Source organism: Thunnus thynnus, chromosome 21, assembly GCF_963924715.1.
Source record: "Thunnus thynnus chromosome 21, fThuThy2.1, whole genome shotgun sequence".
Lineage (NCBI taxonomy): Eukaryota > Metazoa > Chordata > Actinopteri > Scombriformes > Scombridae > Thunnus > Thunnus thynnus.
The window spans coordinates 1873318-1895644 of NC_089537.1; the positions used below are offsets into that span (position 1 = coordinate 1873318).

A 22327-nucleotide genomic window follows, 5' to 3' on the forward strand; every position below is an offset into this window, starting at 1 on the left:
CCAAAGATGCTCGCTCTCTATACTTTTCATTTTCCTCCTCATCCCTCCTTTCTTCTACTACGTCTTTAAAAGAGGAGACATATTCTTCTTCCTCTGGTTTCCTGTGTGTAGAGATGCTGCCTGCAAGTCAAAACTCAGGGCTTCAAACTGCTCTCAAAACTTCTCTCGACCTCCTTCATCTCTGTTTTCATCCTTCCTTCTTGCATCTCTTCCTCTCCTTCCATCACTCCCTCCTCTGCCTCGTCTTCCTTCCCCTCTCCTTATCCTTCTTCTTCTCCGCCACAATCCCTTTTCTTCTTCCTCTTCTTCTCTCCCACTTTCTCTCTACCTCCTCCTCCCTCTCTTTCTCTGATACGACTAAAGTTCAAGGCTGAACATTCAGCCAATTAGAGCCCTCGCTGCCTGCAACCCTCCCATCCCACAGCTGTGTGTGTGTGTGTGTGTGTGTGTGTGTGTGTGTGTGTGTGTCACCTGACATCAGAAACGTCTCCTCTCAGTTAACTGTAGTTTGAACATGACAGAGCTGTTTCCTGTCTGTATGTTTGAACACTTTTAACTCTTCACTTCTTCACATTTCTGACAGTTTTTTAATTTTAAACTTCTAAAAAGAAAAAATTACAACTTTTTTGTAAAAAACAACTTACTTCTTTATCATCGAACAATTACACCTTTATTCTGAAAATATTCAGACTTTACTCTGAAAATATTACAACTTGTTTTTCCTTGATAATGTTGCAGCTCAACAATAAATTGAGCTTCAGGGAAAACAAGAAGTTGTGTTTTTACGTTGAAGTTGGTTCAAAGTTGAGACAAACAGCTCGACGTAAATTAATCAATTATCTCAAAGTGGAGAAAACACTCCTGGAGTTTTATTCAGGTGTGATTCTGCAGAGGTGGACGGTTTGGATTTTGTGATGCTGCTACAAAATGGCGTTTCACTCGTGCACAGAGAGCCGTGTGTGTTTTACAGCATCTTTTACACACAGAGAGCAAAGTGCTGCTCAAGATAAAGCAGTTAATGTGTTACTGAGGAGCGCGCACACACACACACACACACACACACACACACACACACACACACACACAGGGATAAACTTTGTCCAGCTCTTAAGGCACCACTGGTGTCTCTCGTCTGTGCTTATCGGTGCTGCAGAGATGCTGAAACAACACTGTCGTATCCTTCACTTCCTGTCTGGAGAGGAAGCAGGAAGCGGCGGGGGACTCTGCAGGGATCGAGCATTCCTCTGTTTCAACTTAAACGACTCCCTCTCTCCCCCATCTCCCCCTCCAAGAGTTAGTTTATGAACAAAAGCTCAGAATCTGCAGACTTCAGCCTTATAAGCTTCTGAAGACTTTTATTTTGAAAGACTACAGGACAATGATGATTTAAAAAAGTGTTTTTGAAGAAGGAAACTGTAGAAACTACAAGCAGAGTCCCTTCACCAAACCAGGAAACTAACACACACAACAGCAGGAAAACATTAAAGAGCTGCACCTCTGAACTACATTACCCAGAATCCCCTGCTCAGCCTCACTGCCTACAGCGGTTTCTCTGAAGTGTGTTTCAAGTCTAATCTGCACTGGATGACTGGACCCTCCACATAAGAGTTATATAAGAGACCGGAGAGGAGGAGGAGGAGGAAGAGGAGAGATGGGGGGAGGAGGAGAAAGGAGTGAAAGAAGACAAAAGAAAGAAAAGAGGAGATATAATGAAGAAAAACAAAGATGGCGGACAGACAGAAATCAAAATAATCAATAGAAAAATAAAACGCTATCGGCTGCGTGATCACACACACACACACACACAGGAGCGGTGTGGTGATCTGGTGTGTCCAGCGTGTGTGTGTATGTGTGTGTGTGTGTAGATGATGACATCACGGCGATTTAAGCACGAAGCGTTAAAAGTGGTGTTCACTTAATTTGGGCGCCAATGATGCAGGTCGGTGTGTGTGTGTGTGTGTGTGTGTGTGTGTGCGTGCGTGCGTGCGTGCGCGCGTGTGTGTGTGTGTGTGCGTGTGTGTGTGTGTGCAGGGCGTGGTGCTGAGGAGGACCAGGTTTCAGTTGAGTGAAAAGACTCAGAGCCTCTTTGTGTCTCTACCTCCAGGGCAACACACACACACACACACACACACACACACACACACACACACACAGTCTTTAGGTGCAGCTTTGTGTGTTTATGCATAGGTGTGTGTGTGTGTGTGTGTGTGTGTGTGTGTGTGTGTCCCACCGAGCACTTTCCCATGGGAGCCTTTATTGTATTTTTCACTAAAAGCTGAATGGAGTCTGGTGGGCACACCTACTGCAAACCCCCCAATACACACCTGAGACCACACCCACACACACACACACACACACACACACACATCCCCCATCACCATCAAACACACACACACACCCCTTTTAAAAACACACACACACACTTCAACAGTTAGTTTAGGTTGATGGATTCTTAAATATATCAATAAATCCACTGACTCTGGTTTACTGAGGAGGAAACAAGAGAAGATGAAGACAAACAGGAAAAAAGACAGAAAAAATAAGAAAAAACTAAGATTAAAGAGGAAAAAGACAGAAAAGAATAGAAATAGAAGACGGAAGAAAGAGAGCGTACGATCAGCTGACAGACGGACGGACGTGGCGGGGGACAGATGTGCATCATGACGGACTCATCCGGAAACATCAAGAACACGTTCGGTCTCGTTGAAGAACCGTCTGTCCTCCTCATACAAACACATCTCCTACAGTGTTCAGCGAGGGACACATTTAATGGAGACGCAGCTTTATAATACAGATTATTATTATTATTATTATTATTATTATTATTATACGCAGAGCAGAGTCTTTACTTCTGTTTCATTTTAACAACATCTGTGGTTTTTCCTGTACTGTATAAAATAAAACTAGGACCATATACAACATTAAATGTACATTAACATGTGAGTTAAAGCCGAGTATTCAACCTCAGTGCTCATCAAACGTTGGTGTTAAATGTTAAATTTTGTTTGTTTTAAATGTAAAATAGACAAACTGAGGCTTTAAATACGGTCTTGGATTTAAGACGTTTTAAAGCCTTTAATGTGTGAATGTTTTATTTCCTGTCATCTAACTGTGTTTATGCATATTTTCAATTTGAGAAGCTGAAACAACAAAGATGTAGCCTACATATCTATTATCTGGTTCCAGCATCTGGTATGTGATGATTCACTGTGTTTCCTCATCAGTTTTAAACTATAGTATACATTCAGTGTGACAGAGGGAAGCAGGTAACAACCTACAGCTTAGTGCTGCTGTTTCCACTGTGAACGACGTTCTCACTCATCAAACACCTTCAGCTAGAAAATAAACTGCTGAGATGTCTCTATATTCTACTTTATGTTGGTCAAACAGAAAAGCCTCTAAAGATTCATTTATCTGAACACAAAACAGGAAACAGTGTCATTTAATATATAACGATTATAATGTCAACGGTGGCTCTGAAGGCTCATCTCAGCTCTGACTTTACACTGAGAGACAGGATGTTTCACAGCATCTCGTCTGACTGAGTGTGTGTCATCATGATAACTGCGTGTGTGTGTGTGCGTGTGTGTGTGTGTGTGTGTGTGTGTGTGTGTGTGTGGGCGGGGCACAACAAATAACCTGTAATTAGTGCTGGTGCATGATGGGCTTATGTGTGTGTGTGTGTGAGACAGAAACCAGCACATTCTGAAACACACAAACACACCATGTCATCTACAAACTGCATCTTCACATGCAACACAAGCGTGCGTAAGCGTGTGTGTGTGTGTGTGTGTGTGTGTGTGTGTGTGTATGTGTGGTTGTGTGTGTGTGTGTGTGTGGTTGTGTGTGAGTGTAATCCCTTAAATCCTACAATGGTGTAACCATCTTGTGTGTGTTTCTGTTCCCAGACATGTTGTTAACTAATTATCAGTCTCATTGTATTTAGTGATGACACACACACACACACACACACACACACACACACACACACGCGCACACACACACAAACGCGTGCAGATGCTCAGGTAAACATGGATGTCAGCTCGTATGTGAAAAAAAAACCTCAAAAAGACTTAAATAAAAGTCTGGGGGCATGTTGGCGCTGTGGTCGCCACGGCAACGAGGTGTGTCCTGTGTTTGCAGAACAAACAGTGGTACCTTTTCAGAGGTGGGAGGGGTGTGTGTGTGTGTGTGTGTGTGTGTGTGTGTGTGTGTGTGTGTGTGTGTTAAGTTGCATGCATGCATTCCTGCCTACTTGTATGTGGTGTATGTGTGTGTGTGTGTATGTGTGTGTGTGTGTGTGTGTGTGTGTGAGCTCTCATTACCGTGTTAATCTGTGTTCATGGCTGCTCTGATGTTGCCTGTCTGTGTGTGTGTGTGTGTGTGTGTGTGTGTGTGTCAGATTACAGCCTTGCTAACAGTCAGACTAATAGGGATTATGCAGGCCGGGTCTGTTCGCTCCATTCACATGCTGCTGCTCCGTCATGCTGCTTAACCGCTGAACTACAACAACACACACACTCTAACTGTTTAACAACTAAAACTACAACTTTAAACACAATAAGAGGAATTTATAATAACAAATATTTACACTGCAAATACAGACATCATTTAAAAACCAGACACAGACGTGAATCTTTGTATCCAGAATGAGTTGTTTTCTAACTGAGATGGATGCTAACGTAGCAGATAATCCACTAAACTAATCCAACACCAATAATCCCCCCCCATCACATTTTAAACGCCTAATTTACATGTTTATTAAAACTCGTCCTCCAGAGCAGAGTTAACTCTTCAGACATCATTTATTCCTTCAGATTAGCATGTTAGCTGTGAGGCTAGGTTAGCTGGGAGGCTAACAGCCGCCGCTGAGCTGCAGATCAGTTCAGCATCTTCCTCTTCTAGCTAACGGCTATTAAAAACCAGCCAGCCAATCAGGCGGCTCCTCCTCTCTGACATCACAAGAAGCATCTTCAGGCACAGACGTACAAACTGGAATCTCATGTTGAAGGTAAAATATGAAGCAATAATGAAAGTGATTATAAGTTGCAGCTCTATATTGTGAGATATTGAAACACAGAGCTGATGTTTACAGATTTATATTGAACTCTGTTGTGATAAAGTTGATTTGTGAAGGAGAAAAGCAGCGTGTCAGTCTGGTCGAACTCTAAACCCGCCTCATGAAGGATGGAGTTACTTTTTAACACACATACACACACACACACGCTGTCCACTGAAGTGACCCGGGGGTTGTGATTGCGGTTAAAACTCAATCTAACCTTTGTTGATTTAACCGCCATAAAGTACACTGCTATTTGCATTCTCTCTCTCTCTCTCTCTCTCTGTCTCCCCTCCCCTCCTCTCTTCAATCCTCAGCAGCAGAGCAGCAGCCAGCTGACAAAACTGTTTAGTCAGCAAGAAAGGTGAGCGGGGGAGGAGGAGGACGAGCGAGCAAGAGACAGACAGAGAGAGGGAGAGAGAGAGAGAGACTGAAGCTGCCTCCATCATGCTTAAAGTGTGTTTTAACTCTTTCCTGGCTGCAGACGGGTGGGATGAACCACTCCGCTGCTGCAGGAGGGGGGGAGCAGGAAGCTTCCACTGCTCACAGAGCAGAGGGGGGGGTGGCGGGTGGGGGGGGGGTGACGAGCAGCGGCCACGCAGCTTCCTGATTCTGTGTGTGGTTCAGACTTTAACAACAGGAGAGCAGTTTAGTGCACTTGTTGTGACTGTTTATGTCGCGGTGGAGCTGCTGCTTCATCACATTCTCCATCTTCCACTAACACTGCGTTTACACCCAGATTACAGCAGCAGGGCCATAAATATGCAGATGAGCTTTCAGTGTTTTGGAAACTATATTTATTATCTATTACATGTGGTCAATAAATCATCAGAAGAGAGAGTGAGGCAACATGCTAGAGAGCAAGATGACATCATTAAGGCAGCAAAGTCTCACATTTAAGAAGCAGAAACCATCAAATGTTAAAAACAGCCGCGGCAGAAGTTCAGTGGATGCAGAGAAACACCTGGACGCACAGAAGACGGAGACGGATGAAGGAGGAGGAGGAGGAGGAGGAGGAGGAGTGCAGGAATGAAGCAGAAATGTTTCAGAGTCATATGTAGGCCAGACCTGTTGTATGGGATGCCAGTAGCTGAGTGAGTGTGTGTGTGTGTGTGTGTGTGTGTGTGGAGGGGAGGGGGGGGGGGGGTGTGGGTGTGGTGAGACTGTCTTGCTGATAAGCAGCTTGGAGCAAACTACCAGTGCATGAGTGTGTGTGAGTGTGAGTGTGTGATGGTTGACACACACACACTCACTCACTCAGAGCCACCTTCACCCTGTTCGCAGCAAATAAAGCCGTATTTACTGCCGGTCCAAAGTCCGAGCGGCTCTGCTGTGAAAGAATGTCACAACGGATGGAGGGAGGAGGAGGAGGAGGAGGAGGAGGAGGAGGAGAAAGAGGAGGAGGAAGGATGAGGAAGAGGAGGAGTGATGCTCACAGAAACTTATCTACAAGTTTGTTAATGATTTGACGTTACAGAGCAGCCGGCTGGTGATTAGATTTAAAGGAAGACTTGGACGTGTTCACTCTCAGTCGCAGCGTTGCACATTTACACGTCTGTATTTAATGTTGTGAGGATATTAAACCGGTGACTTTATGAGGTTTTCTGCTCACAGTTAATCAGCTTTAGAGGAGCTGATAACTGAGGGGTTTGTTATCTTTGCACAGAGCCATGCTAGCAGTTTCCACCCGCTTCCAGTCTTTATGCTAAGCTAAGCTAACCGGCTGCAGCTACTCTGATGTCTGATTCATCATTTCAGTAATTTATTCAAGCACAAATAGTGAAAAAAAGTGAAAGTTTGGTTCTTTAATGACTTCCTGCTTCTGTCACACGTCACTGTGACGTCTCCTGAGTCTCCTACAAGCTGCTGATGGGAAGTTTCATAGATTAATGATGGTCAGTGTGTCAAATTAAAGAAGTAACTCTGCCAGACAGCAAATTAACATATTTCCAAAATGTCCAATTATTCTGTTAAGAGAGGAGGAGGAAGAGGAGAAAGAGAGGAGATGAGGAGGAGGAGGAGGAGGAGGAGGGGTTAACAGGAAGTGAGGCAGCCTCTCATCAGGAGAGCAGAGGAGGAGATGGAGGAAGTGGATGAACAATAGCTTCTCTCTCTCTCTCTCTCTCTCTCTGTGTGTGAGTGAACTTCAGTCTGTGTCGTTGGACCATGTGAAGCCTTTATTATCAGAGACAGAGTTACGTAAGTGTCAGAGATGTTGCTGCTGAGCTTCCACCAACATTTTCACCCACCAGACAAAAACAACTAAACAGCAGTCCACATTTGAACAGAGACACTTTCTGAACTCAAACTTTATGCTTTGTAAAAAGACCCTTCATCAAACTAAAACCCTTCAAACACCTTAAACTAAAACCTTCTGCACATTTCCAGCCTCTATATTTATATTCCATATCTATATTCCCAGTTAAAAACTCCTTATTTATCTTCTACTGGTCCTTTATGCAGCCCCTCAGTTCAGCCTCTGTCTGAAACAGGCCGTTTTAGCTCCTGTCTCTTTAAGGCCCCGCCTCCTGATGAGCCCACTCTGTTCTGATTGGTCAGTTTCAGGAAGCTTCCTCCGGCTCCGGAGGCTACGTAAACAAACTATAGTAGCAGGATTTCACTTCTTTTTCTCCTTCTTTACTCCAAATGTCAACTTCTCAAATCCATCCGTACATGTTGGAGCTGAACAACACATGGAAACACCTTAGCAACCACCCTAGCAACCACCTTAGCAAAAATCATAATATGTCCCTTTTAATCCTTACAAAAATTTACAAAATGTTAAATTTACGTGATGTTTTGTCTGTTTTTTTTAAGACATATTTAATCATTTGTAGATTTCGTTACGTGTCGCATTTCAGCCTAAAAACAGAGAAACAGCTGAAACCAAACAAACACGAGACTTCATTTATTTCTTGACATCATCTCAAAATTGAAGATCTTTTCAAGACATTTTATGGCCTTAAATGTAATAAAATCAAAGAGCTTTTAAGAGCTTTTTGGGATCAGATGCTGAATGAATACAAGTTTTGAGTGTAAATCATGTTTTATAAGAAATAAAACATCTGGCTTGTAGAAGATGTTGAAATAATGAAATAACATCTCTAAACTTCCACTTTGGACACCAAATAGAGTCAAAACTTTGTGTGATTGTTTAACTAACAAACAGCAGGAGATAAAAGATGAAGCAGGTTGAAATGTGAGTCGGCTTATCTGCTGACTTATGTAACTAACTCATCAGGTCAAGGCTGCTGCAGCAGTGAACTGATGTTTAGCATCTCTGATGATAGAAAATGACAAATATTAACTCTTCACAGTCACACTCTGATCTTATTATACAATATTTAAAAATGACTCATATGTACAAACAAACACAGCTGTGATCACACAGAGCAGCAACTAACCGTTGTTTTAATTATCAGTTAATCAGCTGATTATTTTGAATCGTTTGGTCAGAAAACAGACGTCTTGTTTTGTTCAACTAACAGTTAAAAATCAGAAATATTCAGTTTAATATCATATAAGAGCAGCAGATGATGACATCACTGTTCCTTCAATCAACTAATCAACTATTGATTACAGCTCTACTGATAATTAGCTGCAATGAAGGACATATATTCATCTGTAGGTTATTTTCTCTATTCATTGATTAGTTGTTTGGTCTATAAAATGTTGATCAGTGTTTCCTAAAGTCAAAGTTATTCATTTATTGTCACAGAGACTAAAAAAACAGAAAATATTCACAGTTAAGAAGCTGAAATCAGAGAATTTGGACTTTTCTTTTTAAAAAAAAAGTGACTCAGAGCGATTAATGGATTACTAAAACAGTTGCTGATTAATTAAACAGTCGTCAACTAATCGATTAACAGTCTCAGCTCGACTGGTTCAGAACAGCAAACAACAGGCTGCTTCATGTAAACCAGCTGACAACAGCTGATGTGAAGCTTCAAGCCAAACACAGAGGATTGTAATATTTACACACTCTAACTATAGAGTATTCACTGCTATATAAAGACAGAGAGTGTGTGTGTGTGTGTGTGTGTGTGTGTGTGTGTGTGTGTGTGTGTGTGCGTGTGTGTGTGTGCACCAATATAACTGAGCTGTCTCTCGCCTAAATTTAAACCCAGCAGAGAAACCACAAGGCAGTCCTGGTGCACTCACTGTGTGTGTGTGTGTGTGTGATACCATTCCCACAAAAACACACACACACACACACACACACACACACAGGAGGACGCCCATCAGACATGCAAAACTCTGTGTGTGTGTGTGTGTGTGTGTGTGTGTCCTACTTTAGCACTATTCATCCCACATCTCATGTTACACTCATCCTCTTCTTGTCTCGCTGCATCTCTGGACGACTCTGACTTCACTTCTCTGCTTTTTCACTAAACTATTGATCCGTTTATTGATAAAAACCTGATTGTGAGTTGATTTCACACACACACACACACACAGCTTCATGTTCATGAAGTTTCACCTCAAACATCCTCTATGAGGTCGACTTCTGTCATAAACTGTAAAAAAAATGCTGCAAACTGCTTCCTGCTTCTCTAAAACGCACATTCACCAAAATAAAGTGAATATTTGAAAGTGAAGAAAAGTAAATCAGCTGATTGATCAATAATGATGATAATTGTTGTTTGTCTTTGTGCTGAAGATGCAGCGAGTGTTTGAACACATGATGCATGTCAAAGCAGAACTGAAACCCGTTTACTAATCAACAGAAACTGAATCTGCAACTATCCTCATCACTGATTAATCGCTGTGAGTCGTATTTTCCAGCATCTCTGCTTCACAATGATGAGCTTCTTTCTTTTATTTGTATCTTTGAGGGTTTTGACTGTTGGTCAAACTAAACTAATCAATAACAGAAGCATCGTTAGACCTTAGAAAGTTTGTAAGTTTGTAGTTTGTTAAATTGAGTCATTTGTAGATGAAGTCTTGTGTTGCCGGCGACTCTGGAACTAAAATAAAAGATTTAAATAAAGTTTGTTTTTAGAGGAAATCTGGTTTCTGTGTTCAGACGAGGAAGGTGAGGAACCATTTGGTCCATGTGAAGGTGTAACAGCTCGACTCTCGCCCCTCCCCCCAACCCTTCATCCTCCTCCTCCACACCTCAGCGTCTACATCCTCAGCGACACACATCCCCCCTCCCCCCCTCGCCCCCCCTCTCTCCCCCCCCCTCCCCACCTCCCTCCTCCCCCCTCCCCCCCACCCAGAGCAGAGCAGGAACAACCAGTGGTATCTGCAGCCTGATCAAGAAGCTGTTAAAGCTCCTCACAGACGTCCTGCTGCTGCTGGACGACTGGAAGTCTGACGCTTGTTTTATCAGTTTGTGCATCGTGACACTCGCTAAAAATAAAATAAAACATGGCGGCGCTCACGTCGCTTTTAAAGCATCTATTCTCTCATGATTTAAACGTGTCTGTGATGACAGAATTAATCTAATTCTTTATTTAAAATCAGGAAGTACAAACACAAAAAGTCTTTAGTTGGACTGAAAATAATCGATTCATCTTCAACAAAATTATGAAATTGGGAAATGAAACCCAACTGAAAACTTAAACCTAAAAGTCCACTGATGCATCATGGGAGATGTAGTGTCCATGCAAAGTCTTGATGTTTATTCTACCAGGACAAGAAGGCGGTGTATCTAGAGGTACTTGTACTTTACTTTCTACATTTCAGAGGGAAATATTGTACTTTCTACTCCACTACATTTATTTGACAGCTTTAGTTACTTTTCAGATGAAGATTTGACACAATGGATAATATAACAAGCTTTTAAAATACAACACATTGTTAAAGATGAAACCAGTGGTTTCCAACCTTTTTGGCTTTTGACGTCTTACAAAAAGCAGTGTGTAGTCGGGGTCACATTTCACATGTCTATGAGTTGTTAACAGCTCCACCAAATAGTGATTTTTCCCTCTAAACTTCTCACATGCTTTCATTTCAATAAATGTTCAAATGATCCAATATTTCAGCAAAAATCAAAGATTAGAGAAAAAGTCCAAAAACTGAAAACAGATTTGTGTATCAGAACTTTGTTTTTTCTTCTTTCCTCTCCCATTAATCATCTCACCACCCCTCAGATTTATCTGCTGACCCTTTGGAGGGGCCCGACCCCTAGGTTGGGAACCAGTGGACTAAACTAGCTAACTGTATATAAAGTAGTGTAAACTAGCTCCACCTCCAGCAGCTACAACATGTGTTTTTTTACTGTTGTACTGCAGTATTAGTACTTGTACTGCAGTAATAAGTTGCAGGCTGATTCTTAGTAAACTAAGCTGAACTTCTTCTTCTTCTTCACCTGCAGATGTTGAAATGACCTGCTCGAAATGTGTTTCTGGGTTTATTTCATGATGTCGACACATGAAGCCAACAGATTATAGGTCAAGTTTCTGAAGTCAACTTTCACCCCCTCTCCTCCTCCTCCTCCTCCTCCTCCTCCTCCTCCTCTCCACACCTTTCTGAACTGTATGTTAACTCCTCCTCCTCCTCCTCCTCCTCCTGTCGGGGGATGGAACATAATCTTATCTAAAAAAGGCGGGTCTATAAATAGAGGCTGGGCACACAGAGAGTCTGTGGAGCCGATGGTGTCGTGTTTGTAAGTTGCCTTAAAACCTCAGCCGGCCGTCAGCGATGCACAGACGGACTGACGGACTGATGTGGAACTCCGTGTTGTAGTAAAGCAGCTCGCGCTCTGATTGGCTCTGACACACGGCGTGACGGCGGAGAAACAACCTGTTCACGCAAAACATCCACATGTTGTGCTTTCTGGAGCTTTTTCAGTTGTTTGATGATTTATTCTACAGACACGTGGCGGAGGCAGCTAAACATTATTTTAATTATCAATAAACCTTACGATTATTTTCTCAATTAACCATTTGATCAATAAAATATAAAATATTGTCCGACCAACAGTCCACAACCCAAAGATATTGACTTTACTGTCAGCCATGACATCATGACATCATGACATCATCATGTCTGAGGAGCTGGAAACAGAAAACGTTAAAAAAAGTGATCAAAAGATTCTTGGATTATCTGCTGATCAATCGATAAGTTGCTGATCGTAGTGAACTAATTAAACTCACGTCAGACACTACAGGTGATCAGACAGAAGGTGATCTCCAGCTGCTGATGTGTGTCGGCAGGTTTCACACTAACTGTTGCATTAATGTGATTTAATTACATTTAAAAAACGTCTTCAGTTCATAAAAGAGAGAAAGGAAGCGTTCAGGTATCGTCTGAAGTGAAGCGCTCGGCTGTTAGAGCTCGTCATGTGACTGAAACTGTGGGAATCAATGGAGAGAGAGAGAGAGAGAGAGAGAGAGGGGTGTGTGTGTGTGTGTGTGTGTGTGTGTGTGTGTGTGTGTGTGTGTGTGAGATAAATGGAGGTTAATGTGGAGACAACAACAGTCTCAGAGGACGACAAGAGCTTTTAATTAGCTGCCTCACTTCTGTCCCAGCGGACACAAACGTCTCACTGAAACTCCCCATTAATTCATACTGGTTACACACACACGCGCACACACACGCACACGCACATGATGCTTCAATACAATCAACAAGAAAGAATCATTAAAGTAGAAACTGAAATCAATAATCAATAACGTTGTATTTCGATACGTAACAAACGCTGAACTTTTTACATTTAATAGAAAACTGAAGCTGTTTCACTAAAAAAAAATAAACTGATAAAAAATAAAATAATATATTAAAAAATACAAAATTTAAACTTCATACACATGAATAAATAAATATCAGGAAATAAATAGAATTAAATTTATTTATTTATTTCAACAAAATATTAAAAATATGTAAATTTCCAACAACAACAATAATAATAATAATAATAATATTCAGTATTTACTTTAATACTGTATTTTTAAATTATATTTTATTACATTGTTTATTTAAATTTTTTGCTTTTTAAAAAATCATTTTAAAATATTTGAATATTTTTACTACTTAAGTTGAGAAATTTTCTCTTCAGATCAGGATTCAGTTTTAATTTCTTATAAACATTTTTTTCAACATTTTTTTCTTTATTTTTTATTTTATGTATTTTATTAGATTTTTTTTTTTAATTTGGTATTTTATGGTAATTTGTTTTTTTTAAATCTAAATAAATAAAATACTTTTTAATTTTTCATGATATTTTAATTAAAAACATTTTTAATCATTTATTCCTAAAGAAGGTTTTAATCTCACAGATCATATTGAACTGAAATATTAAACAAAGGTTAGAATAAATACAAAACTATTTATTTCATTTTTCACAATAAAGTGTAAAAACTTTAAACTTCTTCTAAACTGTTTGTATCTATAAACTTTATTATTTATCAAACAAACTGATAACAGTCAACATGTGACATCAACGAGTCATTAAATCTTTCTTTAAAATGATCATTAAGGATTCTGTGAATCTAAAAGCAGTGATGAAGTCACAGCCTCCTCTTCCTCCTCCTCTTCCTGCTGCTTTATCACCTGTACAGAAGGGAAAACAAGCATCCCTTCATGCTACATCATGCCTTTACATGACTGTAACTCCAGGCTCTGTGTGTGTGTGTGTGTGTGTGTGTGTGTGTGTGTGTGTGTGTGTGTGTGTGTGTGTGTTCACTTCCCCAAAAAAAAAAACACACACTCACAATGGAGGATGCCGCATCACACAAGACACTCTTTGTGTACAAGAGCAGGACACATCATCGACTACATCATCAGCCGTCAGCATTTTAAAATGTCCACCACCACAGAAGAAGAAGAAGAGCTTTGACAGAAAGACAAACACACACACACACACACACACACACACACACAGCAGCATCCTTTCCTGTTGCCACGGCGGCCAAGAAGAAGGAAACACTTTAAAAAAAAAAAAAAAAGACGTTTTAGCACCTCGGCTCACCCGAGGAATTCACAAGACATCCACTTTGATGTTCTGATTAACGCCCCTCCCTCCCTCCCTCACACACACACACACACACACACACACACACACACACACACACACACACACACACACACACACACACACACACACACACACACACATCTCCATTTGAAAACAGTGCTGCTGCTCCCTGAGTCGAGGAGTGGAGGCGTGGACGGCCGAGTTAAAATTTCCCCCTCAGCAAGAAGTGCCTGTCTGTCCGTGAGAGAGAGAGAGAGAGATCTGCGCCTGTCGCCGAGGGCCCAGCTCGGCCTCAGTGTTGAATTTCGTAATGGAATGCTAACTGCTCATCCGGATCTCTCCTCCTCCTCCTCCTCTTCTGTCATGAGGAGGAGGAGGAGGAGGAGGAAGAGGAGGAGGAGAGAGGAGAGGAGGACCAAAGGCAGCAGGAATATTTGGTGCTTCATCCCAGAAAAAACTTTCATCTAAAAAAACACTGAGAAACATCCGACAGGCTGCAGGAGCTGCACCGCAAAACACGAGCTAATGTCAGAACACAACATGTTAGAAATGTGTCAAATCATTTACAGTGTTTCCTAAAAGCATTGACTGTTGGCCTCTACTTATTATATGTGATTAAAATATACCTAAATATAGGATGAGGTCGCCTTAAAGACACCGTTCAGCTCAAAAACTGAAAAAATCTTCTTATGAATACTAATATATGGATGATAGAGTAGCATAAAACACAATAAATACACCATAAACTCACTACTGAGCTGCTTCAATACAACGTCAGAGTGTTTTACAAATACTTCTATATTTAAAAATACAATGAAATCCAGCAGTTAGTCACCGTTCTGTGTCTGAAGTCTCTGTAGAAGCATTATAGAAAAACTACAGCAGCTAAAAATAACAAAGCTACTAGTGAGCGCTACAAACACTTCACACAAACAGTGTGAAAAGCTCATACAAGTTACAGATATCATAAAGCATGACTGAGTCATAATAAATCAACCATTAAGCAGAGCAAATACACTTTAAATCTCTATAGAAGTGTTACATTAACATCCATAACATACCCTAAAGTCACTTCTAGTCACAATAACCTTCCTATGATGCAAGAATATGATTCATAACTCACATTAAATCACTTATAAGATACCCTGAAGTCAGTTTAAGTCACAATAATGTTCCAATAATGTGAGAATATGAGTAAAAGGTGACCCAAATGAGCTTAACTTGCACCAAACTCACATTAAACTACCATAAATACACTTTAAATCCCTACAGAAGGTATTATAGGAAGACTATCAGATACTCTGATGCCAGTTAAAGTCACAATGACGTTCCCATAATGCAATTATGATTTAAAAAATGCCACAAGGTGAGCTAAACTTGCAATAAACTCACATTAAACTAGCATAAATACACTTTAAATCCATGTAGAAGTATTATAGGAACACAATAAGAGACCCTGAAGTGAGTTTAAGTCACAATAACGTTCTCATAATGCACCAAAAGTCCCTGTTTGAATATTATAAGACTACTATGTAGTAAAAACTGCCACAAAGTTCAGTAAATTTGCCATAAACTCAGATTAAACCAGCATAAATACACATTTAATCCATATAGAAGTATTACAGGAACATAATAAGATACCCTGAAGTGAATTAAAGTCATACTAACTTTCCCATAATGCAATAATATGATTGAAAATGCCACAAGGTGAGATAAACTTGCAATAAACTCACATTAAACTACCAAAAATACACTTTAAATCCCAGCATACGGACACTGTGAGGTTTAAAGATGCCATAAAAATCAGGTCAAGTTGCCATAAATTCACGACCGATTACCATAAATACAGTAAAAGTGTAAAATATTGGGGACTTAAAGAGGACTTTGGTTGTAAAACTCCTCAGCGGGGAGGAGGGGAGGGGTGGGGGCTAGCAACCATTATCTAACCAGTTCAACCCTGAGACAGAGAGGAGGAAAAACTCATCAGTTCATCTCAAACATCCAAACCGATCCATCAATCATTGACCCGCAGCACAGATAAGAAACTCTCTTTGACACCGGTGTTACACCGGATTTGGTGACCCATCAGATTCTCTGACCTGCAGCAACAGAAGTACTCAGATCCTTTAAAGTATCAATACCACCATGTAAAAATACTTCATTACAAGTAAAAGTAAAGAAGTATTACCTGCTACATTTACTTTAAGTACTCAAGTAAAAGTAGTGTAAACTAGCTCCACCTCCAGCAGCTACAACAGTAACATGCTGCTCTAACACTGATGCTTCACTATTAATAATCTAATGATGTCATATATAATAATAATATATCAGTCAGAGGAACTAAACCACTACTTTTACTGCAATACTTTAACTACATCAAGCTCATAATACTTATGTACTTTTACTGTAGTAGGAGTTTTCATGCAGGATTTTGACTTGTAATAGAGTATTTTTACATTGCTGTATTGGTACTTTCAGTATTTCTTCCACCTCTGCAGGTCGCAGAATCTGATGGGTCGCCACATACGGTGTAACACCCTAAACCGACATTATTACGCTTAACGGCCGCGGCCAGCATCCTCCTCCGTGTACCGAAACACGAAGACGCTGCTAACGGCTAATTAACCGCCGAAAAAGTTCACAAAGTCGACGGTTTGAGGTCGAAGACGGTTTAAAGTTCGAGAATGAGCCGCTGGTTAGCGTTTAAAGTGAAGTTAAAGCGGTGGGTGATGTCGACAGAGAGAAAAGAGGGGCTAAGGAGGGGGGGAGGAGGAGGATGCAACAGGCGTCACGTCGATGCTGCTGCTGCTGCTGCTGGCTGCGCGTCACAGCAGACGGTAGAAAAGTCTCCGAAACGCGGCGGAAAGTCGCCAAAACAGCCGCGAAAACCGTCAAACACCGAGAAACGCGTCGAAGCTGAGCGCCTCGGCGACGTGTTGGTGCACTTTATAAATGAACAGCGGTCGGTTTCTTGCTAAGTGTGTCTGGGCAAGGTCACGGCAGCGGCGTCGAGTTAACGGCGGTTAGCGCGTGCGCGACCGGAAGAGAGGTGATCACAACTTCAAATTAAAACTCACACACTCGAAAACAAGTCTACGAGTGAAACGTGTAAAAATAAACTTTACCAACCAAAAATACCTCCAATCTGACTGATTTAAAATGCTTGTCTTCGTATACAGGTGTACTACTGTGAAACCTTATGCACTCATGGTGATGATGACAAACATTGAAAAGCATCACCAGCGTGCACGAAACTCAGTCAAACCTTCTTTATTAAGTGGTAGTAATTTATACGGCGAGTCTAATCTGCTTTCATTGACCTCCAGATTAGATTTACAGTAGTTAAACACTAAATCAATGCATTCAAGAGCTCACCCGGAAGCCATTCATGTAAACGCACGTATGCTCAAACACAACCTTCCTTACAATAAAGCTGAATGGCTTCATAGAAAAATGAATGTTTGTGTTTCACTGTGTGCATCAACAGGTGGTTTTACTGTGAAAGCGCTGACAGGAAACAGACCTGCTGGTTGCTGCTGGCTTGACGCGGGTGTCTGGTAGCTTTACACATGGCCACTAGCAGCGAGGCTTCGACCAAAGTGCACCCGAGATATGGATGCTCGACTCCGGCGGCGAGCAGACTTTGAACCCCCTCCTGCCACCCTCCCCGCGAGGCAAAACCACCAAATAACAGCACGAGTCGTGCACGCGGGTGATAAAGTTACACCAAAAGTCGAAAAAACAAGTTGTTAGTGATGATTAGCTGCAATGAGCTGAATGAGGAAGAGACCTGGGTTGAATTCCACCGCTTGGATGCGCATCAAACTAGGAAGCAACACGGAGAGGAGAGAAAAACTGCTCTCCCCTCTCTGACCGTCCCCACACATCTCAACTTAAACTTTACTCAAACAGCCGCAACAAGTCCAAACTTCACCCCCGAACCCCCAAACACGTCACACAGCGACCCAGCCGAGCGCACGGCGGCAGAAAAAGCACCAAATGAAGCGATGGAGAGGCTGAAAAAGCAGACTTACGCTTGACTTTGTTGGGGTTGGGTTGCTTGCGCCGAGACATCGTGGCGAGGATGATGATGGTGGTGGTTGGTGGTGGGGGCGATGATGATGATGATGATGATGATGAACGGCGGTGATGGTGGATGATAAAAGGGATGAAGAAAAAAAAAGAAAGGGAGAGAGAGGCAGCAAACTTGCTCCGGAGAGGAGAGGAATCAAAATGGCGTTTCCGAAGGGATGTGCAAACTTGGACAAACTTTACTCCGGCTTCTCCTCCTCCTCCTCCTCCTCCTCCCCCCTCCCTCCCTCCTCCTCCTCTTCTGCTGCTTCTCTTCCTCCCTTCTCTCTCCTCTCCCGGAGGAGGAAAAAAAAAACGCCTCGAGGAAAGGAGTCGTCGAGAGGAAAACGTTGGTTTTGAGTTGTATTTTTTTTAATTCCTCCCCGGACTCCCAACTCCGACCTCTCTCTCTCTCTCGGTGTGTCTCGGTGTCTCTCTCCCTCTAAACCTGATAAGTAAAGCTCATCACGTGTTGTCTCTCCAGTCTCCAAGGGGACGTGGCCACCAAGCATCTCTCTCTTTACGCACGCACGCACGCACACACACACACACTCTCTCTCTCTCTCTTTCTCTCTCTCTCTCTCTCTCTCTCTCTCACACACACACACACACACACACACACACACACACTGGATTACTTCTTTCCTCTCGGTAACGAGTCGTTAACACATCAGCAGCAGTGATGCAGGGACAAATAATCCCATTTTGTTGATCATCTCAACACAAAAACAACACATTCTGAACAAAAGTAACACTATTTATATGTTTGTGTCTTAGTTTTATTATCTTTGAACACTTTGAGCGACAAATCTCACCACTCAGGACAAAAAAATGTACATTTACGCGAATTAAAGTTTAACTTTAAGTAACCTTAAAGTTGATTTATCCAAAACTATCTCTCCTCCATTACTGTTACTGACTCGTCTTTCTTTCTCTTCGTTACACGTGTTACAAAAACATGCTATCAACGCTTTTTTTGATCAATTCCGTTGAGTTTAAGGTGCTGAAAGATAAGAAACCATCCGCGATGTTTGGCTTCCCTGCTCTCAGCCACACTGCAAGAGGCTGCGCACCTATCGCGAGGTTTGAAGTGAGGAAGCCGGGGAACAGGCAGTTATCGCGGGATCTCGACTGAAGAGAGGATGCCAACCGTCTTGAGGGGGGAAGGTGTTGCTAAAGTAATGACCTTACTTTGATGTTGTTTTGTACTTTTAAGCTTTTCAGGATGAAAGACAAACTTCAGAAAACTACGAGGCAGCACAGTTTCATCCTCAGATACTGATAAACTAAAGTTATTCTGTAGTTTCAAGCCAAAATGTCTTTAAAATAAAATAGTTTATAAGTTAAACAATGTTTATACATGGTGATTAATGATGATATATGTAACATCCACCTGTCAATGCTTACAACGTATGAAAGTGCAGAAAGAAGTAGTTTTTAGTTACATGTATAAATACATCCATATACCGTGTGTGTGTGTGTGTGTGTGTGTGTGTGTGTGTGTGTGTGTGTGTATAAACAGAAAGTATAAAACTCAGGTCATGTATGTTGTTTGTGACATGTATACAAATCTTTAAAAAGTAAAGTAATCCTTCAATTAGTTACTTAGTTACATGTAAAAATATTGATATATTCATAAAATTGTAATTTTTTACGTACTTACTACAGCAAATAAAACAAAACTCTTTAACAGGCCACATACATCCTTAGTTAGCTACAGGTGCATAAAAGTAAAATTTTAAAAAAGTTATTCTTCATTCTTCGTTATTTACATGTATTAATTCTGAAAACATAAAGTAATTCCATCTTGAAATCTCAAAATATTAAGAGGTAATCTTTTACTTAGTTACATGTAAAAAATATGAAATTCTTCAAATTTAAAGTAATTTCTTAATTACGTACAGTATATCAAAATGAAAAGAGCTCAGTTACATTTATTAAAAAGTTAAAGGACCAGTGTGTAAAACAACAACCCCCCCCACCCCCCCACCCAACACCCCCCTTCCAAGTGTGTAGGAGAACATACGGTGGCCACGAAACTCTCAAAAAACATGAAAGTCCTTCTCTAGAGTCAGTGATTGGTTTGTCCATTCTGGGCTACCGTAGCAACATGGTGGTCCAACATGGCGGCCTCCGTGGGAGAGGACCCGCCCCCTCTGTAGATATAAAGGGCTCATTGTAAGCTGATGAAAACTCAACGATTCTTGTTTATAGTTGATTATACGATAATTAAAACATACTTATGAATATTATATTCTCTATAGCATCTTAAAAAGTCAGTCAGTTCCTTAGTTACATATATTAAAAATCAGAAAGTATAAAACTCAGCATAAAAATCTTTACTTGCTTTTTACTTGATTACATATAAAAGTAAAATTGTAAAATTCTTCCAATGTAATTTCTTATTGACATATAAAACATTAAAAAGTAAAGTAATTCCTTTTACATTTAACATCATAAAAAGTATTTTCATGGTACATGTTAAAAATACTTCAAATATAATGCAATTATTTAGTTACATGTATAAAATGTCAAACTTAAACTTGCTACATGTATAAAATTCTTCATCAACAGATATGTGAGTAATTACATGTATAAAAATTTTAAACCATGAAGTATATCCGTCCTAAAATCTTACATCAATATGAGAAGTAGATAATTACACCTGTAAATTCTTAAAAAAAAAAACCCAAAAAAACCGTCACCTAAAAAAATGTAAAGATGATGAAGATTTTTCAAAAACGTAAACACATCACAGCAGGGATTTCCAGTTGCATTGTGGGTAATGTAGGCACAAGTAGGACAAGACGACCCATTTGACCCATTTTACATGTAAGAGCAGTAAAAACATCCTGAACAATTTTTTCTTTCAGCCTGAAATTTGATGACGTCTCCTCATGTGACCCAGAATATAAATATTTCAACTTTTTAAAAACATTTTTGTGCAGCTGATACACATTTTTGTAGAGTGTTTGACTCATATTTATGTAAAAAAAAAAAATCAAAAACCACTATTCAAATGTACTGTTGCATTTGTCACATTTAAAATCATCGTTTTCCTGTTTTATGTAACGTAGGATCATTATATAGTGTGACTCTCTGCTCTCTGAAAGCTTCGTTAAGGATTAATCACTCATTTATTAATGACTGTTGAGGTATTTATGGATGATTTGTGGTTCAGAAACAGTATGTGAAGGTTAAACAGTGAGATAAAAAAAATTCTTAAAATGTTCATTAATTCTTCACTGACTTAAGTTACAAGAATAAAACTATTTTAAAAGTTAACTCTTTGTTACTTTAGGATTCTCTCCAGACATATAAAAAATACACAACTTTGAATAATATGTTGTTTAATATATTTTTTTCTACAAAAAAAGTTAACTTGTTAAAATTCTTCAAAACGACGTCTCCTCCTTCTCTCTCGTGTAAAAATCCAGAACCTATGAACACGTTAATATTGTTCATTTCAAATATCACACTTGTGTCAGTTGCATATTTGATTGGGTTTTTAATTAGCTGTGATGTCACAAATCGTGATCGTAGGCGCAGTAAACGCCTTAAACTCAGATTTAGAGGCAGAAAACAAACACGTCATTCTTCTGCACAGTGAAGCTCAAACATGAAGTAACAATAAAACACATTTCTGGTTGGAGGGGGGGGGCTTTAAAAACATTTAGTTAGTTACTTAGTTACATGTAAAAGCTCATAAAATGTAAAGTATATCCATCCTAAAGTTAGATATTTTATTCTGTACACAGTTCAGTTGTTAAAAAGTAAGTTATTTGTATGCAATGTTTCAACCCTAACCCTAAAGTTAAGTCATTCTTATGTTATGTGAACTCAAACTCTAACCCTTAAAAGTAAAGTTACAAGTTGAAGATGCTTGAAAACCCCCCCAGTATTTGTACGCAGCTTCCCTCTGAATAACTTCACACTTGTTGATCAGCAGCTTTCCACCATTTACTGCCAGGCAGCGATGATGAGGATGTGGTGTGTGTGTGTGATATAAATAACTCCAGCAGCAGCAGCAGCAGCAGCAGCAGCAGCTCCTCTGTGTCCCGTGTTCTCTGCCCAGGTTGTTGGACTAAACTAAAGGCAGCAGAGTTTAAATTTAAACTGCTTGGACTTTCATTGTTAAATTTAGTATGAGCGGTTCGACTCCTCGCTGCATGTCGTGTTCCTCTCCCACATTCCTGCCAGCCCTCCATCTCCAGATACAGACCCCTCCTCCTCTTCCTCCCCTCCTCCCATCATCCCCTGCCGTAGAGAGAGAG

The 22327-nt window shown here is 40.5% G+C and overlaps 1 protein-coding gene across 4 annotated transcripts in view; it reads right to left on the minus strand.

Annotated features, from left to right (window-relative positions):
* The window catches only part of rreb1a (ras responsive element binding protein 1a), a 78584-nt gene extending 59262 nt beyond the window's left edge, over positions 1-19322 (minus strand). For all 4 annotated transcript variants that reach the window (XM_067578243.1, XM_067578242.1, XM_067578245.1 and 1 more), the window contains exon 1: positions 18017-19322. In XM_067578243.1, coding sequence (XP_067434344.1) covers positions 18017-18056 — 40 coding nt within the window. In that variant the 5' untranslated portion in view covers positions 18057-19322. The remainder of the gene's footprint in view (positions 1-18016) is intronic.
* Between the last annotated feature and the right edge of the window lie 3005 nt (positions 19323-22327).